The sequence below is a fragment of the Carassius auratus genome, chromosome 21 (assembly GCF_003368295.1).
Source record: "Carassius auratus strain Wakin chromosome 21, ASM336829v1, whole genome shotgun sequence".
NCBI classification, from domain to species: Eukaryota; Metazoa; Chordata; class Actinopteri; order Cypriniformes; family Cyprinidae; genus Carassius; species Carassius auratus.
In genome coordinates, this window is record NC_039263.1 from 15,258,317 (window position 1) to 15,279,448 (window position 21,132).

The following is a 21,132-nucleotide window of genomic DNA, read 5'->3' on the forward strand; positions in this document are numbered from 1 at the left end:
AGAGTAAAAATGTTTCCCAAGAGTTGGGTTAATCCATATTTGACCCAAAGTTGGGTTTAAACAACCCAACATTTTAATTGGATCTTGTAATGTTTACCATTAGGTTCTTTTGACAAAACATTTTAATAACCACAGGCTAAAATAAAATTTTATTAAAATGAATAGGCCTCTTAAGGTTATCATTTAAGCAGTATCATCATAATCAGTAATAATAATTATTATTATTATTATTATAATACCTAGTAGCAGTACTAGTAGTAGTAGTAGTAGTAGTGTAATTCGCTATGTATAAAATATTCTTAAATATTCATAAGTCTCATTATTATTAAACATGATCTGAGGGTGTAATACTCCGTCAGCACCGATAGAGGGAGAATTTCATTTCTTAATCTCAACAAGTATGGCGGCGTACAGAAGGAAACTGTTTGCTGTTGGATTGAGGTTGTGTGTAATATTTTTAAATGTCTCATTCTTCAGTACGTACTTAATTTCATGAAACCTGATTGTAGTATATTTGTGGCTTCTGTTCCGTCGCAATAAAATCAAACGTCTGTAGATTCGCTCAGATGCTTTGGCAGCTGTTGTACGTTACGTTACTTCCTAACCCTATTATTTTAGTTTTATTATGACTTTCTTATTTTCGTTTTGTAGCTTATTTTATTTAATCCTCATGTGTTTAAACGGTCGTGTATATGACGTGTTGTCCTTGAACTGAGTGATTTGTTTTTGACATGCGCTTTGTCATTGTGTTTTGTGTAGCTGTGCAGCTTCCCTGAGGAGCAGAAGCTCCTGTCCGAGCAGCCGCAGACTCCTCCGGAAGAACTGGATGAGCCTGAGTGTCACCGGTGCTCTGTGTGCGGTTCCTTTCATCCAGGTCTGCGCCATTAATACTGTGGTTGGAATATTGACAACTTTTTAATAGTGATAGCTGCTAATATTTAGTACACAAAAGCGCAGAAATTTCAGGTTTGACATTTTCAACCTTTGTGCTGTACTGAAAGACCTAATTTAGTATATTCCCTGAATTCCTGTCAAAAAAATACCCTTTTAAAATGTTGATTGTATATCTCACATTATGCTTTATTGTCACCAAATCTTGGATTCTATCTTTTTGTTTTCTTTTAATATAGAATATTTCTTTTTTGGTATTGATTGTTTGTAGGCCTCACTGATCTGAGCTTATGCACCTTAGTTTTTTAAGTGAAAAAAAGGTATTTTTTGTGGATAATATTGGTGAATAATATATTTTTACTCACAAACTGAGGCACTTAAGCTCAGATGAGGCCTGCAAACAATTAATTCCAAAAAGAAATGCAATACCTGTGCTAACTGAAAAACAAAAACAAAAAAACTTTTAAATTCACAAAAAGATTGATTCTTTATTTGATAATAAATATCATATCAAGAAATGTATAAGCAATTTTGCAGGATGGTCATGATGCCACTAGTATAACAAGTGTAACATGCCCCCAAAAGTACAAAAATGATTAAAAAAAATTATAATTTGTAAAGTTGTTACAACATGTGTGTGCAAAGTCAGTAAATTGTAGTCCATCGTGATAACACTACTAGCATTTTTGGATTAAAGTAAATTCTCTCCAGGTATAAATGTCCAGAACATAACATGAATGTTAACATGGAGATTCAGTCTGCAGGTTATTTATGTAAAATATAAAGCATTTCAATAAAACAGCATGAAACATATACATTATACAACTTAAGTCAAGTACATCTGTATAGGATGTCAATTTATTAATAGTAGCCTATTAAAGCTTGGCACATATATATTAATCAAATACCGGTAGCTTGATTGAATGGCCTATGGTGATGACCTAGTAATGTCTACATGAGTTCATTAATATTTGTGAGTTCAGTCTTCTACATAGTGATGTTATAATCCAGCATGTAAAACTTCTTTTTTCACTAAATTATTATCCGACAAACCTCTTAACCACTTATTCCTCTTTGCCTTGTTTAGAAACCAGAAAAGTTGACCCATGAAGATCTGGTGCGGAGAGCCTCATCTCTTGTTACAGACAGTGCTAATACTTACCTCTCACAAACTGCATTAGCTCTGCTTGATTCCTTAACAGGTTATATTAAGGTAATCAAAACTATAGGAATATTTGTTTTCATTTTCTTGATTAATAAAAAATTGCAAAAACAAACCTGACATACTTGTCTTCTCTAGGCTGTAAACAATCTTGTGAGGCTACACGAGCACTATGTGGCTTCCATCAGCCAACTCTCTTCTGCAGACGAGGATGCAATCTGGCAGCTCATTCTTAGTAGGCGTAAGGAGGTAATGACTTGAAAAATACAGTGAGTTATTGTTCACAAGCTTTCAAATTAGAAGTACCATTTGCTGTATTTAGTGGTGGTTGTGTTTTTGTGAACCTGGTTATATACATTCTTTTGAATTAAATTGATTGCAAAGTTGATTTTCATTTAATTAGGTAACTGAGAGGAGAAATGATTTGAAACGATTTGAATCCTGCTGGATGATTGCCATCGATCTCTCGAAGATGGCAGCAGAGGCGGCTTTCAATGCAGGTAGCTTTCATTTTCTAGAACAGGCATTTAAGTCTTTTATGTTAAACCACCCACTCCCCCCTTCTGAACATCAAGATTTTTGGTTAATATATATTAGGGGTGGTGAAAAAAATCGATTATTGATTAATCGCGATTATGTTATGGACGAGTATGAATCGATTATTAAATTTTCAAAAATCGATTTTTTTTTTTTTTTTTTTGCATTATTTTATTTTGTGAACAATTTATACCGGGAGTTGAACGTCACGAACGCGCCCAGTTCCAGTTAGCAAGCAGCCAGAGCAGGTGTGTAAAATGGAAAAAACAGGAACGAGCAACCAACCGATCCACCCAGCTCCATCTGGGCTCAAAGCAAGCGAGTGGATTCATTTTGGTTTTCATGGCAGGAGCTCTAGCCCTCTTGGTGCCAGGGTCGAGTTACGGCACTGAATAAAACGGCCGATTTTGTCAAATAGGGTGTCAAATTTCACGCGACCTCCCCTGCACCAGATCGCATACATGTAATACTTAATCTCTGACTCAAAAAAACGTCATGCTCCTCTTAACAAAATCTTCGCGAGCGCATTGAATCAGTGCGAAAAAAAGCGGAGCTAGTGTGAGAGTGAGCCATTTTATCTGACCAATGTTGTCAACGTCAGCGAGTATTGGCATTAGATTATTATTATTATTATTATTATTATTATTATTATTATTATCTAATGGCATCAATAAAGCTTCAATAAACCCGCAATGAAGTGTTGGGACTTATATTCGCGGACACTGATTCTGAAGGGGAATATCTGCATTCAGAAGATGACGGTGATACTAAAAGTGAAAGTATAGCCCTACACCAAGCACAAACGGTGAATCCTTTGCCCAATGTAAATTGTCCTTTGCCAAATGTCAGAAGTGTGAACAATGTTTGCAGGGGTCGGATGTTCATTGCGAAATTAGCAGGCGTGTTATTGTTGCGGGGACGAGGCGGGAGATTTTTTCCGCGCTAGACATGTATATTTGTCTTCTGACCGCACCTCTCCGCAATCGCGGTGACAGTATTGTAGTGGAGACTTTGTCTAATGCCTCTGGGTATATTAGACGAGGTCGAAGTATTCATAGGACAGTTAGGAGGCAAGGTGGAGAGTAGCAATGACACTGACAGTAGTCCGAGCTGTGCACACTCGGCGCGTGCGCGAGGCAGATCTGGCCGCGCTGCTCATAGCAGAAGCAGAGGCGATGTGACACGGGGCATAGATTTTGAACTAAACCGGTCTTGTCTACTTGTGTTTGTGTGTCATATGAATAATATATATGTGCCCCATACATGGAATCAGAGTGCCTGCTGCATGTAAAAAACTGAAAATCCCAACCGCTACATGCATTCGGTTTGTTTCTACCATTTATTAGTAATGATTTACACAGTTTGTTTACTACTTACTGTTGTGAAACGGAAAATCAATAATCGCTAATCGAGAATCGTTAATAATCGAAAATCGATTGTAATCGAATCGGGACTTCAATAATCGTAATCGAATCGAATCGGGAAATCAGACAGATTAACCACCCCTAATATATATAGTAATAAAAAATATATCAGTGTTATTATTATATTATATAATATGTGACCCTGGAGCAGAAAACCATTCTTAAGTCGCTGCGGTATATTTTTAGCAATAGCCAAAAAAACATAGTATGGGTCAAAATTAACCCTTTTTCTTTTATGCCAAAAATCATTAGGATATGGACAATTTTAAAAGCGATTTTTGCAGCGTTTTGTACCTTTAGATTCCGTTTTTTTAATAGTTGTATCCCGACCAAATATTGTCCGATGCTAATAAACCATACATCAATGGAAAGCTTATTTATTCATTTTTCAGATGATGTATAAATCTCAGTTTCCAAAAATTGACACTTAAGCGTAGTTTTGTGGTCTAGGGTCACATATTATATAATTTTATTTTATAAATTATAGTTTTTTTTTTAAGAAGTCATATTTACTGATTAAAATATTATGATCTATAAAATATTACATTAAAAATAATTTATCTTTTTAAATGTATGTTAAAATGTCATTTATTCGTGTTATTGAAAGGCCTGTACATTTTTAGCAGACATTACTCCAGTCTTCAGTGTCACATTAACCTTTATATTAGAACCGAATATACTGATTTTTTTTTTTTTTTATTGTCACCACAGGGCATGCCAACAAGAAGTTTTCTTGTCAGTTATTACAGAGCCATAATGCACATGAATTTACATCATATTACTTTGAAATAAGTATGATTTAGTGTAGATATCTATTGAAATTTGACAGCTGCTGCCACTTGGTGGTCATTTGTTTAATTGCACTTTTAGCCATATGGAGAAAAGCTAAACCATGCTTGTCCTCACCAGGGGCTGACCAAGCTTCTGTGATAGCACAGAACAATCTGCAGCTCACACAGTCCCAGGTGGAACATCTTCGACAGCAGATGCAGGAAGCTGAGAAACAGCTCGAAGACTCAAAAGCTGAAGAGAGTGATAGATTTCAAAATGCTCTCAGCACTGCAATGGAGGATGAAGACGTGCCAGATGCATATTTACGAGAGGACTAGTCACATCAAGACAGCTTTAAAGTGTCTTAAGCACTCTGATACACAAACCTATACTACTACTGAAGCACATTATTATATTTCTGTTTGATTAATAGGATAAATGCTGTGAGAATTTATGTAAATGAAACATAAGTATTAAATAGAAAACTATGAGGGCAGGAAAAGGGATAAATACTTTCTAGATTTTACTTATTATTATGAAAAAAAAACAGCTGTTTCATTCATCAGTCTCCTGTTTTACTGTGTTGACAATATGTGTGAGTTATGATTACAGACAGATGCTACCTTTGGGATTTCTTATTCATTTTTAAATAAACAGTGAAAAAAAGTTTTTTGATCCCCTATTTACTTTACATTTATTTTGTTTTCATGATATAAATGGTTTAAAAATGTTGATGTAAATGTTTATTTCAAACTATTTCCACTCAGTCTTCCACAGACCACAATATAGAATCTACATCAGTATATTACAGGCTAATACATTTTTAAAACAATCTATTGAAATGTGATTTGTGAAGACCTCCCTTCTAGACCTAAATTTGCAGTATCACGAAAATACATTTGTCTCTCTCGCTTGTTTGGCTCTTTAAGTTTCTCTTGCCATTCTCGGCAACAGTAATGAATCTTTTATCAGAATGGTTTTTCAGAGCCAGGCTTCCAAACACTCTCATCTATCTCCTCTAATCGCCACCTGTTGTTTCCTGGGTTGTGGGCTGAAGGGCTCATTAGCAGCATATCCATCATGTCAGTAGAGATGTCTGTCTTTGTGGCATTCAGAGTTTTTTTCTTTTCACTTATCACTTTTCAGTCAACTCTCAAGAGCCAAGGTCTTATGTCATTCCTTCATCCTTTTAGACTTTAGTCTAATCAGATTTGTTTATTGTTTGATTCATGGCTTGTAGGTTAATGATGATATACGGATTTAGAAAATGGATAAAAAAAAACCATCTTGGCTGCGGATTGAACAACCACAAGGTGGCGATGTAAGGCAAATTATAGTTGACATGGAAATAACGCTTCTGTAGCGCTAACACTTCTGTGGTGTTAACCTTATGTTTGTTTCATTGACCATTCATTCATCATTAATTCATTCAATTGAAAATATAAATAAAGAGACAACTTTGGTTAAAAATCTATTAAAGATCTCTGAGAAACAAATTTTCCCAATACCTCATTTATTTTAATACAAGACATTCTGCTATTAGGCCTAATTTACGAACGATGTGCATTTTAGTTTGGAGCTACAATTTCAAACGATGGTTAGAAAATTTTATGAAATGTAAAACTAAATATTATCAGTATATTATATATTATAATTTATAATATTATAAATCAGTATATTATATATTTACACTTTTTAACATTCTAATGAAATTTTATTTGTGAGGACTTCCCTTCTAGACTTTATAATATAATTTACAATTAATAAAGTATATTTAAAATCATAGAAAATGTAGGCTACAACTAGATTAGATATGACTGAATAGATGATGATGAATAGATTTCTGCACTTGCACATTATTGCTATTTTGTTGGTTTTGATAGCTCCTTTTGTCCTCATTTGTAAGTCGCTTTGGATAAAAGTGTTTGCTAAATGACTAGATTTAATTGTTAAAGCATTATATATATATATAAAACTATGTTTGTTTAACTGGTTCCTAGCAAATCCTGGTTCCAGTTAAAAAACAATGCAGTATTTTGAGTATTCTTTACCAGACATTGGTCAAAATGACACGAAGACAATACAGTAGAACAGTCAAAAACATTGTTCCTTCCAAGTCAACATTCTGAAAACTCTGACAAAGTAAACTCCACCACGGGTTAAAATAACTTGGTTTGGTTTTATCTTGTCAGTGACTGCCCCCTCCGACCATTGTGATGGAAATTAATCTAGGACTACATGGATTTGGACAATGGATCCCACTTCAGAACTTCACTAACATCCCAGTGTTGACCGAACACTGAAGTAATTTGGGGTTTCCCGGACTAATCAAAGGAAAGCCAATAGTCAGCCCTGACAGCAAACATTTCGTTTTTGATCTTGCACTCTGTATTTATAAAGCAAAAGACTTGTTTATTGAATCCAAAATAAAAGAGTGAGAATAAAAAGAATGCTTCACATTGAGTGATGGGGTTGAACACAAATATGAGATTGAGAGCACGGATGCATAAACAACTCTTCCATCCTTCCAGCCGGCATCAGACACCATTCCCTGCAATTTGAGTGCTGGTTACTGGCATGCTATATGATGAAATTAGACACATGATTTATTTCCCATGGGGGGCTGTTCTATGTTACTTGTCTAGGAAATGTTAACAACTGCAGCTTTATGAAATACAAGTGTATTTACTTGAATAAACTATAGTGTGCGGTGCAAGGAGGGAGTTAAGTCAGGACGTGTTGGTACAAAAGAGAGTGCACCAAACCTCCTTTTTTAAGGGTCCTTGAGGACTCATGCAACATTCCTGGAGCAGACAACACCCTCGGTGCACTTCCCGATGTTACAAACTGTAAGGGTGAAAAACAGTGTTTTCAGGATGTAAAATATACGAAAAATTAAAGTGTTTAGATTGAGGAAAATCTTCAGGCACGTAATGCTTGATAAATTTCAAAAACACTTCGTTTGAAACGACAGGTTCGAGCAATTGCTGTTCAAGTGCCCTAAAGTATGTCCATTTGTTTTGGTTCCAAGACAACTACTGGAGCAAGATGAGGACTAGATCACCTGCACTATCACTCAAGTTCAGAATACATTACCATTCGAACGTTACCATGACATCACACCACTGAAGATACAAAACCTCATTGAGGGAAGCTTGCCCAGTGACTAATTTAAAGGGTTTTGTTGCTATCTATTGCAAATATTTGTAAATAAGACATAGATTTTTTTTTTTTTATTAGGGCTTTTTCATGACATTAATGTAGTGATTTGATTCGTAGAAAGACTAAATGTCAAAGATCATAACTGGTGTTTCAAATACAAATCCAATATATCTAAATTAGATCAAATGTTGGCTATTATTCTGTTTCTATGATGTTTATAAAGCATAAAGCATAAACATTAAAAACTAAATTACAGGTAAACTTACTTATTTTAAACAGATAAATTACTGCAAAAAGTTACTTTAGTTTAGTCAATCAAATCCTTTTGGCTTCAGAACTACCTTAACTCTTTGTGGCATAGATTCAACAAGGTGTTGGAAACATTTCAGAGATTCTGCTCCATATTGACATGATAGCATCACGCAGTTGTTGCTGCAGATTTGTCAGCTGCACATCCATGATGCGGATCTCCCGTTCCAGCACATCCCAAAGCTGCTCTATTGAGATTTGGTGACTGTGGAGGCCATCTGAGTAAAGTGAACTCATTGTCATGTTCAAGAAACCAGTCTGAGATGATTTGAGCTTTGTGACATGGTGCATTAACCTTCTGGAACTAGCCATGGGAAGATAGGTACACTGTAGTCATAAAGAGATGGACATGGTCAGCAACAATACTCAGATAGGCTTTGGCGTTTAACCAATGCTTAATTGGTACTAAGCACTTGCATATTATTGCATATTTTTGCCCAAAGTGTGCCAAGAAAATATCCCCCACACCATTACGCCACCACCAGCACCAATTTGTGTTACCAAGCAATTGAACAGGTGTACCTAATAAAGTGGCCAGTGTGTTTGTGTGTGTGTGTGTGTGTGTGTGTGTGTATATATATATATATATATATATATATATATATATATATATACATATACATATACATATATATATACTGTACATACATAGATAGATATGCTGTGGACCACAGATAAAGCTGCAAAACAAGACTTTAATTTGACTGAAACCCTCCAAAGGAATCATCCTACATTTTCACTTGAATACAGAGACAAACATCCAGACATAGAGAAGAAGTGAAACCTTATCGATCCCCTGTCACACATTAGAGAAGAACTGTGGGATATACATCAGAATTAAGTTATTCAACATCATAAAATTGTCAGTCACCCAGTGAGTAAGTCCTTCTTGAATGTTTTAATCACTTGGAGTAGCTCATAAATAGTCCCTCTCTCACTGCCAGGTGAGAATGTGTGCCCAGTTTTCCTTGACTTTTTTCCACCTTTTCCAAATTAACAAATGGTGAAAGAATGTGTTAGCAGGAAAATAAGCTTTTAGATTGCTTCCAGTCCAAACAGTAAGGTGAACACTGGCACACGTTACAGCAATTGAAGAAAACATTGAATAAAGATGTTCATAAATTTCCTGAGTCTCCCCAGAACATTATTTTCCAATGGTCATCCCTCACATTGAAAACCTAAACTCACCTGCGTCCAGAAAGAGAGAGAATTTATTGCTCAGTTCATGGATTGTCTTAGAAAGAAATGGGTCAACAAACAACAAAAAAGGGATTTAGGGTTTAGCAGGAGCGACGAGGATGATGGGCCAAAGTCTTTGTAAACCAAACCTTGTGCGTGCAGATGGACAAAACCTCTGCTAAATGGACGAAGTCTCTGTGTGAGATTGTTGACGAGGAGATGTTCGGTTCATTTATGCTGCTGAAAGAAACAGATCCTGATGGAATGAGGCACAATGCTCTCTTCTGAGGAGTGGTGGGAGAGTCTGGGGATCACTGTCTTTGATGTGCTGTCTTTGATGAAATATCAGAAACAGAATGAGCTGACTTTGTTGATGGTGCATTGTGATTCCTGGGGAATAGTTTAGACAACTTCATAAAGGCCAAATCTACTGTAAAGATACTCCCTTTTATTTTTTTTTTCAGTTATCAACCTCTTTTTTGAGTCTTTTTCTTGCATGCTGGGATCAACTATGCCCTGGAGATAAAATATCAATTTATCATTCCAATAAATCAAAGTAATAGTAGGGGGGGAACAGGGTAGCGTATAGCCTCTCTTCATTCTTTGGTTTCTAGCTCCTACCATCCAAAATAAATGAGTGAGCAAAAGTTTATACTGGTTGGGATGAGACAAGACAGAAAGTCAACAATTTGCTGATCTGGCATAAATGGGGTGGAGCTATTAGCTGCCCAGTGCTTTTGTTGTTCGGTAGGATTAGCGTGTTAATTTCTATATGTCCCAATTAGACTCAGACCAAGGGGTAACGGCGATTGGGTGAGGGGTTTTCTTGTGGCTTTGAGGCAAGAGAAGCACAGATTGGACTCTAGATGAAATCTTAAAAAGTGGGCTGAGTGGATTAGCAGGGGGTACAGGGGGATTAAGTCTGATGCTTACAAAAATTTAGCGCCCATTTGTGGGACTGGACCAACAAGCCATTTTGGAGATTATGAGCTGAAGGCAGGCAGCGTAGACTCTTCTGAGTCAGCCACGCCACAAGGTTGCGCTGTTTTCTTTCAAATCAAAGCGTAAATATATATGTAAAGAACGTACTTGTGGCACCACTGATACAGATTAGTTTACACTGCCTGTGTTCAGCACATAATCATCAAAATGGTGCAACAGTGATGTGGAGAGAAATAGAGGAGACAAATTGTTGAATAAAGTCATTATTTTTGTTTTCGTCGTGTGCAAAAATGATTCTCGTTGCTTCATAATGTTACGGTTGAACTACTGATGGCAGATGGACTATTCTGACAACGTCTTTCATACTTTTCTGGACCTCAAAAGTGTAACTTACTTGGCAGTCTATGGGACATTAACAAGGCTCCCGGTTTTCATCCAAAATATCTTAAATTGTGTTCCAAAGACGAACTAAGCTTTTACAGGTTTGGAAAGACATGGGGGTAAGTGATTAATAATGACAACATTTTCATTTTGGGTTGGAGTATCCCTTTAAATAGAAACCCAGCTTTTCTTTTAATTATTTTGTTCCTTTACTTCACAAATTTGGCTGGAATATGGCCATTTATTGTTGCTATAACATTATGTGCTCATTGCTACAATTTGCATTACATTTGAAATGCATTTGAATATGTTGTGTTTAACGTGAGCTGAATTCTGAATTCAGCTAAATGCTTTTGCAGTATATGAGGAAATTTGTATTTTTCGTGAAACTTAAAGGTGCATAAAAATGATTTTTGAGAAACGCTGTTAATATTTGAAACCTCCAAAACCAGGGACTGCGCTACACTGGGGCTAAGAGGTTTATAACCCAGTCAGAATTTTAAATAGCCCTAGTTTAGCCCCATTTCTTTACAAAGTAACTCTTACGTCATCAATATCATTTATTTTCTTCGCACCCCAACTTATTCTGGCGTTGTGCCTGGCCAAAACAAACACGCCCCTATAAAAGAGACACACCCCAATCTTAATAGCCCCGCCCCAAAATTCACAAACATGCAACACAGGCACCACCTTAATCATGAGTGGACACACCCCTGACTGCTGATTGACTACAAGTGTGTTTTGGGGCTCGGTCTAATCCACTTAAAACAGCGTTTCTCAGAAATGGAAGTAGCGACAGATAATAACATAAATTTACAGGGGTGAATTATCATTTCACTCTAGCTATTTAAGGGGTTGCATGCATTTTCCTTCCGATTACATAGAAGGTGTCACTATAACAGTGAAAAAAAAGCACGTGAAACTGCATGCATGCAATGCTTTGCAACATACAACAAATATAATCAGAATGTACACGAATTTGTGTTAACAAATATAGGTATAACAAAACAGTCAGAATATGAGATATCTTTTGCATACTTCGATAAATTGCTACTTTCAACTAGGCTTTGCTATATTTGATTTTATGTAATAATTTGTATCTGTATATATATATATATATATATATATATATATATATATATATATATATATATATATATATATATATATATATTTATATATAAACACTGATCTATATAAGTGATCTATAAAAGTATATAACTTCATGATCAGTCAGTTACCTTTGTCCATCATCTTGTTTAGCAAATAATGGTCTGCGATTCAGGTAAGACTACACACCCCCATCACGGAGAGGCGGAGTGGTACGGTCCAGACGCAGCCTTGTCCCTATGGAGTTGTTGCTGAGGAGCTTTCAGAGTTTCGGGGAACGAGAGAAGCGAGAACACGGGCGGCGATATGGCGCTGACAGTGACTGCCCATTATCTCAGGAATAAACCGATCCACCCGGGACTGAATGTTAGAGTCCTGCTCATGCTGTCATTTATGCCAGGTAGGTTTGATCATGCCTTATTTGCTGTGTCGTGCGCGCGCAAACCCTTTGAAAACTTTGAGGGAATCCAGCAGTCTGTGGAAAGTATTGAGCGCGTGAACATGACGCCGTTCTGGGCTCGCGGACAGTCCTTCAGAACGTCACCGTGCAAAGTCGTTTTTGACATAAAAAGTTTCTAAAACTTAGGTTTGCCGATTTCATTTGAGATTCCTTACAAATATTTAATCAAGAACCAAAGTCTAACCTTTTTAATTGTATCAGGTCCGCTATTTTCCCTCAAACTACGCTGATTGTGTGAAGGCAGGAATCTCGCACGAGGACTGAGGTTTAGCTGCCATGGAAACATCTTAGCAGAAACCCCAAAACAAGCAGCTTTATATATATATATATATATATATATATATATATATATATATATATATATATATATATATATATATATATATATATATATATATATTAAACCTTTTATTTCTAACCTCACATCTTTAAAGAATAGTCGGATCCTCGAAGTAACCCCTTGACATTTGTTGGCAGTGGAATGATAGTCATTGTTTGCCAGCTCGTAATCCACGCCAAATGTTGCGCTCTTTGTTTGTTTTTTTTAGCTTCATCGTAGCAGAAAAATAGAGCTTGTTTTCATTTGCTACCTTCGACTGAAAGTTAATCGGAAAATGGACTGAACAATAAGTTTTTCTAGATAGATTAGCAATTCACCGTTTCTGGTAACTTCATCACAAGTAACGTAACATTTTATGTAATTTTGTATTACTTTATGTAATTTAGTTTAATTAATTTTAAGTGACCCAGGTTTGACATTTGCATTGTTAGGCGCTTATTTGGCAATGCATCTCTGTTAAAAAATAAATCAATAAATTGAATGTAAGCTTGCTACCTGGTTTCTAGCTGGTCTAAGGCGGTTTTCAGATGTCATACCTGCAGCCTTGCAGTTAATTTAAAACAAGGTTTTCCTACAAGCACGCTTCTCGTTGACAGTCAAACTCGTTCTGCCCCTGACTGTCCGGGTGTCTGCGAGCACACCTGTCACGACGGCAGTTGCCTTCTTTTAGCAACGGACTTCAGCTGTGTATCATTTTGCAGCTGCAGGGGACACATGCAGGCAGAGGTCAGACCACAACACCGCGCTCCGGCTCGTGCACAGCGGGCCGGTATCCATAGTGACCGGTTTGTCTGCGCGAGACGGCGTCCTCGCGCCCGATCGATCACTCACTCACTCACTCACAGCAAATCCTCCAGTATTTGTCGGGCCTTGGGCATTAAACAATCGTCGTTTTGTCTCTGACATGTTGGTAAATGTTGCAGTAAACGTTTGGACCACGATGGAATGTTTTAAAACTTTACTTTGTAACTTTCGGTCTTTCATTTGCATTTTTATTGGTCTGGGAGCAAAGGTTGGGACTTATTCTTAGTATTTTGTGGCTTATAAACATCCTGTTCTTTTTAAAGGGATAGTTCATCCAAAAATGACAATTCTGTCATTAGTTACCCACCCTCATGTCCTTCCAAACCCACATGGCCTTTGTTAATCTTCGGAACACAAATTAAGATTTTTTTAATGAAATCCGAGAGCTCTCTGACCCTTCAAAGACAGCAACGTAACTGATATGTTCAAGGCAAAGAACGGTTGTAAGGACATCATTAAAATAATCCATGTAACATCAGCATTTCAACCCTAATTTTACAAAGCTACGAAAGCACTTTTTGTGCACAAAGAAAACAAAAATAGTGACACTTAACTATTTCTTCTCTCCCGGGACAGTCCTCCACCATTATCATTAATACCACAACCTTATTTTTTACGAGCAGAGGAATGCAATGTGCATACGTTGTTGTACTCTCGATAATGGAAGAGGATGGGAAGATGTGGAGAACTGTTGAATAAAGTTATTTTATTTTCCCCTGCACACAAAAATTATTCTATTCTCGTAGCTTCTTAAAATTATTATTGAACCACTGATGTCACATGGACTATTTTAACAATATCCTTTCTACGTTTCTGTGTCTGGGAACATTTTAGCTGCACTGTTGTCTATGTATGGTCAAAAATCTCTTGGATTTCATCAAAAATATCTTAACTTGTCTTCCAAAGATGACCAAAGGTCTCACGGGTTTGGAACGACATGAGGGTGAGTAATTAATGACAGAAGTTTTGGGAGAACTATCCCTTTAAGGAGACAAATGTCAGGCCAGAGGCCCAGCTGATTCTAAGACCTTGTGTCCAGCGGGGTCAGCCACTGCGTCTCCTGTCCTTAGGTTTGTCCAGACATGGTGTGGTCGTTGCCTGCACTGCAGTGAGTGATGGTGGCAGGGGAATGAGGAGAGAGAGGAGGAAAGAATAACAGTTAAAATACCACACAGGAGCTGGGGATTAGCCCTGGCATTCCACTCTGTGTGTCCCACCCTCCCTCTTTCTCTCACTCCCGGTCTTTCTCTACCTCTCTCTCTCGAACTTCTCTTCGCTCCATCACATTCATGTCATCTTAATTGCTTTTCTCTCTCTGTCTCTGTCACAGTGTTCCATTTTTATCCCTGAATCAAATTGGTTGGTTAATAACTTGGACTTTAAATTTTCTCCCAGGCCTTTTTCTTTGTTAAAGGCAGTTTTTCTCCATGCGTCGTGTTATTTCAGTCAAGTGATAAGTATCTAGACCTTTTGTATAGATATCATGGTACTTTCAATGAATAGGGATTACTTGGGTGTTCTGTTACTGAGATCGAGGTACACAATTCCATGTTTTTGAAGACTACTGAGTTTCCTAAAGTATTATCTAACATAAGATCAACACGTATGAATGGTAAGTAGTTTTAAATGTATCAAATGTCAGTAGCGACTATTTGACATTTCTGTACTTATTTAACAATTCAAATAGTGGAGCTGGGTCATAATTTTGATGTATGTTAAATTGCTATTTAGTTAATTGAAGTAAAACTATTCAAGTCTAATATTAACATCCTTTTGAGACCATGCGAGAAGTCAGCATAATTCAAGCATACATTGCTATAGGAAAGTATGTAATTTACCCCCCCAAAAAAAGATATCATATTCTGCCTGATTACTTGATTTGAGTGATGGTTTGTGTCATCACATGCTACAAACTACACTTTAACAACCAATAATACAAATTCATGTTGAAGACATTGCAAAAAAAAAAAACATATATATGATTTTCTGTTACTCGATTGTGTCAGCCAAAACCTCTATTCCACCAATGGGGAACTGGTGTTGGATCCCGTGCTTAATATGGAACAACTCTGCACCACCTGGTCTGGAAAAATCAGCATCTCCGGGGGCCTTAAATCCATGCCATTCCCGAACCAGGAACCACTAATATCAGAGGCTAATAATATTTGCACTGAGTAAATTATAGAAATATTTTTTCTTTCTAATTCTTCTTTGACTGTCGTCTTGACCACTCTTCTTGTGATCGATAAAAGCACTAAAATGTGATGTGGGAATTGAAGCATTAGTGGTGTTAAATGCAATCCTTTCAACACTCTCAATCTCTATGTATTTTTCTAGAGCTTAAATCACTGCTACCCGGCCCCCTGAGTGCTCTCTCTTATCAAGACAGAATGGACGGGGCCGGCGGTGCATCTGCGAATAAGCTCCATCTGTAACATGATTTTGTGGATAATGTTGTAATGCTTGTGACATGGAATCTGTGAGGTAAAACAAAGTGTTCTGTCCGCAGGACCATTAAGGCATCAATACACCGTACTCATTAAGATGTCTTAGCTAGCTTCCTTATTCATTGTTTATTCATGAATAGTCTATGAAAAACATGCATGTTTTGTGGTTGTAGGAGTAGAGATTTCTCCACTTTGGCACTCCAGGTCATGCTGCTTTGGAGCAAGGTTGAATAATGAATGACCTCTTTATATAGACCCTTTCATCTGTGCTTGTGAGAGCTGGTCTGCACAGGGGCATGTGGTGGAGAGTGAGCTCACCTTCTGTACCGGTTATGATTCTGATGTCACCCCTTAACACTATCCCAGAGCTAAACATTTACATTGCTGTCAGAACGTGTTTTTTTTTTTTTTTTTTTTTTTTTTTTATACGTTTTATTCAGCAAGCATTAAATTGATAAAGAGTGACAGTGAAGTATGTTGCAAATGATTACTATTTTAAATAAATGTTATTGATTTGAGTTATCTGTTTATCAAAGAATCCTGGGGGAAAAAAATCATGGTTTCCAAAAAAAATGAAGCAGCACAGTATAATTTTTTACATCTTTTCAACATTGTTTCTTAAGCACCAAATTTGCATATTAGAAAGATTTCTGAAAGTTCATGTATTACATACTGAAGGCTGGAATCGCTGGATTAATGATAACTGCTGAAAATTATACTTTGCCATTTAAAATGTGTGTATATTAACAGAGAAACCAGATATATTAAGTTGTAATAACATTTTATAATATTACTATATTTTGATCACATTATGGCAGCCTTTTTAAGTAGATTTCTTTCACATACACTAGGCTTAATAAATCTTTCTGGCTGTACACTTTGAATGCTAGTCTAGATTTGTGACCAGTTTGATTCCAACTCATCTGTAGAAGTGAAACATTAATAATATTCAATGCTATAAATTAAAAAAATTATTGCATTAAACGTACATTTCGATATAACTTAAGGATTAGTTTACCCCAAAATTTAAATTCTGTCATTAATTACTCACCATCATGTCGTTCCAAACCCGTAATTCATCTTCAGAACACAAATTAAGATATTTTGGATGAAATCCCAGAGCTTTCTGACCCTGCATAGACAGCAATGCAACTACCACGTTCAAGGTCCAGAATGGTAGTAAGGACATTGTTAAAATAGGCCATGTGACATCAGTGGTTCTTTTATGATGCTACAAGAATACGTTTTTGGCATGAAGGTGAGTAATAATTACAGAATTTTCAAATTTTTGAAAACATGTCAACTTTGACCGCCATAAAAAGTATGGTGTCTGCAACAATCAGAAGAAAATCTGTTTCTGAAATTTGAATGTTATTTTTTTCTTAGTCTATAACAAGTACTCAGCTAGCCTAATGAATATTGTGCCTCTCCACGAAAAGTTTTCTTCTTTTGTACCCTGCAGGATCAAGATGAGCTGTCTTGGCGCCATCAAAGACTGAAAACAGAGCGCTGCCAGCTATTTTTTCCCCCCAAACTGAGGTGCTCAAAAATAGACAGGTTTTTCTGAAATTAAGGATCACAGGGAGATTTAATAGCCGACACAGATCGATTTAACATTTTGTGACATTTAAAGAGAGGGTCGATGAGATGTCAGTGCTGTAGAGAGGAGGGATTCATTCATCTGTCCCTCTGCTGCAAAAGAGGATTAAGCAGAAGCAATAATGGAGAGGCCAGCTCAGGATGCTGTCTGTGTGCGTGTGTGTTGCGATGGTGCTGTTGTTAACATAAGAGAGAAACAAACAGACAGTCAGTGATCTCTAAGTGCAGCATTAATCTCTGAGATGACCGGCTCAGCTTTTTGCCAGAGCATGAAGGGCAGCCATGTTTCAGTGACCTCCTCATCAAGCAGCTGTCTCTCTTTGGGTGGGGAGATGAACCCTGTGTCTTCTATGAGACTGTGGTCTGTGGCTAACAGTGACATGTTTATGCTGTGTGTAGTTTCTAACTTCTTTCTATTGCTTGATTAGACTTTCTGCAGCTGTCCGTGGAGGGCGTTGGTCATTGTTATTTTTGTGATCTTTGCTCTGCTGCTGGTTATGACTTGGAGTGTATTATGATGATTCTGAAGAATTTGCATTTTATGCACTGATTTTGGAAGCAAGTCTTAGCTTGAATACTCTACTATGGATTTAAATATGATTAATTTCTTCTTTTTTTTTAACCATGCACATTAAAAAAAACTTGCCTGTCGCAACGTTTCTGATGTTATAATGTTTCTTGAACATTGTCGTGACACTTTCAAAGTGAAATGTCCGGTGAGTGGCACTTATTAACGTATGATCGGTTTTATCCAAAACCGATGAAAGTAAATCTGGCAGCATTTTATTATGTTGTTTTCTGTTTGTATCAAGGCAGAGAAATGAAATGCCTGGTGAGTGTAATGTTCTGTGTTTGAAAATAGCATACCACCTACACTAAACCCTACCTATAGCCTAACCAAAAGCAAACGTGAGATAAAAACACATTAGCTGAAGCATCCATGTAATTTTCGCTTTTCTACAATATAATGCAATCTGTACCAGGTGAGCTACTGAGCAAGTTTACCAAATCAGAAAAGCCATACATTTGGAGCTGGTCATGTGATGCATCAAACTATTAGTTAAAAAATCATGCATGTTAAGAGTTTTGAGGTCATTATGTAGCATTGTGCAAGAGACTAGTTGGAGACATTATCACCCATAGTGTGATGACACTGTTGTACATACGTTTGTGTGTAGAGTTTTGTAAACTACAGTCATTGGTTGCAAACATCAAAAGTCAGTCTAGTATTGGTAAAAAGTTGCCTCTCTACATGAAACTGGCCAAGGAAGAACTGTTTAAACATTGCAAAACACCTGTAAGTCATTTTGTTTTGCGTGATGTTATGACATAGAGAAGGGAAAGCGTGTAGATTTCATGCAAAGTGTAATCCATCCTGACTTGTTTCTTTTCTTAAGTGCTGTTTTGTTGCCATGGTGTCTTTTTTTCTCACAGTTCCCCACCTTTCCTCTCCTCTCAAGGCTGAGAGTATATTCTAGTGTTTCCAGAATGATGTATTCTGGCCCAGTTTATTAGCATTTGCTGCAGATCGTCCTGGGACACATGGAAATCCCTAGGGTCTCTCAGAGTGCCCACAGCGCTCCTTACAAAAGGCTGTTTGTGTTTGGTGTGTTGTCAATTCAACCCTCTCTTTGTGTGTGCTTGCAGCCCTGGAAGGGTTTAATGAGAGGCCTATGAAGTTTATGTATGTGTTTGTTAATTTACTGACAGTTTAGACTTGCACTTAGTAATGGTGCTTTCTGATTTCTGTATAACACCTGCATTATCTGTGGGACAACCTGTATCGCTAAAATGTCCTGAAGGCATTGATATGGAAATAAGTTTGATTCGTAATGCTTATCCAGTAAGGGATTCACAAAAGCATATATTCGCTGACATGTCCGTAATTCTGCTGCTTTTTAAATAAATATTTCACCCAAAATTGAAATTTATAATAGATTAGTTTGTTTCTTCATTGGAGCAGATTAGGAGAAATTTAGCATTGCATCACTTTCTCAACAATGGATCCTCTTCAGTGAATGGGTGCCGTCAGAGTGAGAGTTCAGACAGCTCATAAAAACATCACAAAAATCCACACCACTCCAGTCCATCGGTTAACGTCTTGTGCTACATGTATTTAAATTCAAAATCACGAAATTTTTACCTTCAGAACGTTGTTTCTAATTAAAATATGAGTCCTCTATCCTAAATATTTATGTCTTCATTTAAACGTTGTCTTGTCTGAATCAAGAGAGAAATATGCAAAGATCTGGGACCGTTTACAAGCAAAAACAGTTCGGAACAAATATGTGGGTGGATGGTGGTCTTTTTCATTGGAGGAAATGTTGTTCTAGATTGACTATTTTGACCAGAAGCAACTGTTTTAAGTTAATGTCCTAATTGTGGATTTTTTTTTTTTTTTTTTTTTCTTAACACATGCAGCTTTTTGCTTTAAAAAATGTTAATTGATGAACTGGAGTCTTGTGGAATATTGTGATGTTTTTATCAGCTGTTTGACCTCTCGTTCTGACGGTACCCATTCACTTTAGAGGAGCCACTGGCGAACAAGTGATGTAATGCAAATTTTTTCCAAAGCTCTTCCAATTAAGAAACAAACTCATCTACATCTGGGATGGCCTGAAGCTAATGACATTTTCAGCAATTCTGCATTTTTTGGTGAACTATTCCTTTGAGGCAGTGCAGTGTTTAGTTGAGGTGCAGTGAAAGCTTTAAGCATGTTATAAAATGCTTGGAATGCAGCGGATTAGACTCTGATTTAAGAACATTCTCCACACTAGCTGGAGACGTAATGTAGATTTGACCTCATGCTGAGGTCAGTGTAACCTATCAATAAACGTTCATAATATTTTAGTGCTGATTGTTTTAGATGGAGCCACTATGGGGTGTTTTTTTTTTTTTTTTTAGGTCTGTCAAGTTTAGCTTAGTGAAAACCAGAACTGTGTTACTACCTTCTGTTTTGTTTTACTTTGAATGCAGTGCCTTTTACTTATCAGTGAACAACAGTCTTTCCTGGTTTTTCTTCACAGCCATGCTGGGACCGTGAAGTGGTCACTTGTTTCCCACACAAGTTTTATCTAATATACCACTTCACTTATCAGCATTTTTTTGGTGTGAACTATGTCTGGCCGGCTGATCCTCTGAAGCAGCCCTCTTCAGTGCTTCACATCATTGTCTTGTATGACATCTTTGAAACTTATTGGATTGTCACAAATAGTGTGTTAAACTAGTAAATCTGCTGCAATTGGTTTTGTAATGGGGATTTTATAACTTCTAAATCCAAGATCGACATTTCTAAATGAATATGGAAAGGTGAGAATCTGTGTTTTGAAAGTGAATCAATTTGATTGATAATTCAGGATTCTGTTTTTACAAATTCAGAATAATTCAGTTCTGTCTTTTTGAAGAAATTCTTGAATTTTAGTTATTTGATTTGATATTAGCTTTATTACTTTATTTTAGTGCTGTCTAACAATTAATCGCTATCAAATAACTAATTAATTCTAATAACTGGTTTTGCCACCCTTTGCAGCAACATAACTGGCCACGAGTATTTCACATCGCTGTGGAGGACTTTTGACCTCCTCTTCTTTGCAGAATTGTTTTAATTTAGCCAC

At 36.8% G+C, this 21,132-nt stretch overlaps 2 protein-coding genes across 3 annotated transcripts in view; both read left to right on the plus strand.

The window, feature by feature from the left end:
* The first annotated feature begins 360 nt into the window (after positions 1-360).
* Positions 361-5,451, plus strand: diablob (diablo, IAP-binding mitochondrial protein b). Its single transcript, XM_026196257.1, has 6 exons — positions 361-441; positions 760-874; positions 1,979-2,104; positions 2,192-2,302; positions 2,457-2,553; positions 4,924-5,451. The coding sequence occupies exons 1-6, from the start codon at positions 401-403 to the stop codon at positions 5,121-5,123; spliced, it is 690 nt and encodes a 229-aa protein (XP_026052042.1). The 5' UTR covers positions 361-400; the 3' UTR covers positions 5,124-5,451.
* A 6,609-nt stretch (positions 5,452-12,060) lies between these two features.
* The window catches only part of LOC113038664 (nectin-3-like protein), a 54,074-nt gene continuing 45,002 nt past the window's right edge, over positions 12,061-21,132 (plus strand). The window contains exon 1 of one of the 2 annotated variants that reach the window (XM_026196259.1): positions 12,061-12,268. In XM_026196259.1, the coding sequence (XP_026052044.1) occupies positions 12,175-12,268 (94 nt within the window). In that variant the 5' untranslated portion in view covers positions 12,061-12,174. The remainder of the gene's footprint in view (positions 12,269-21,132) is intronic. The other variant, XM_026196258.1, reaches the window with a different exon arrangement.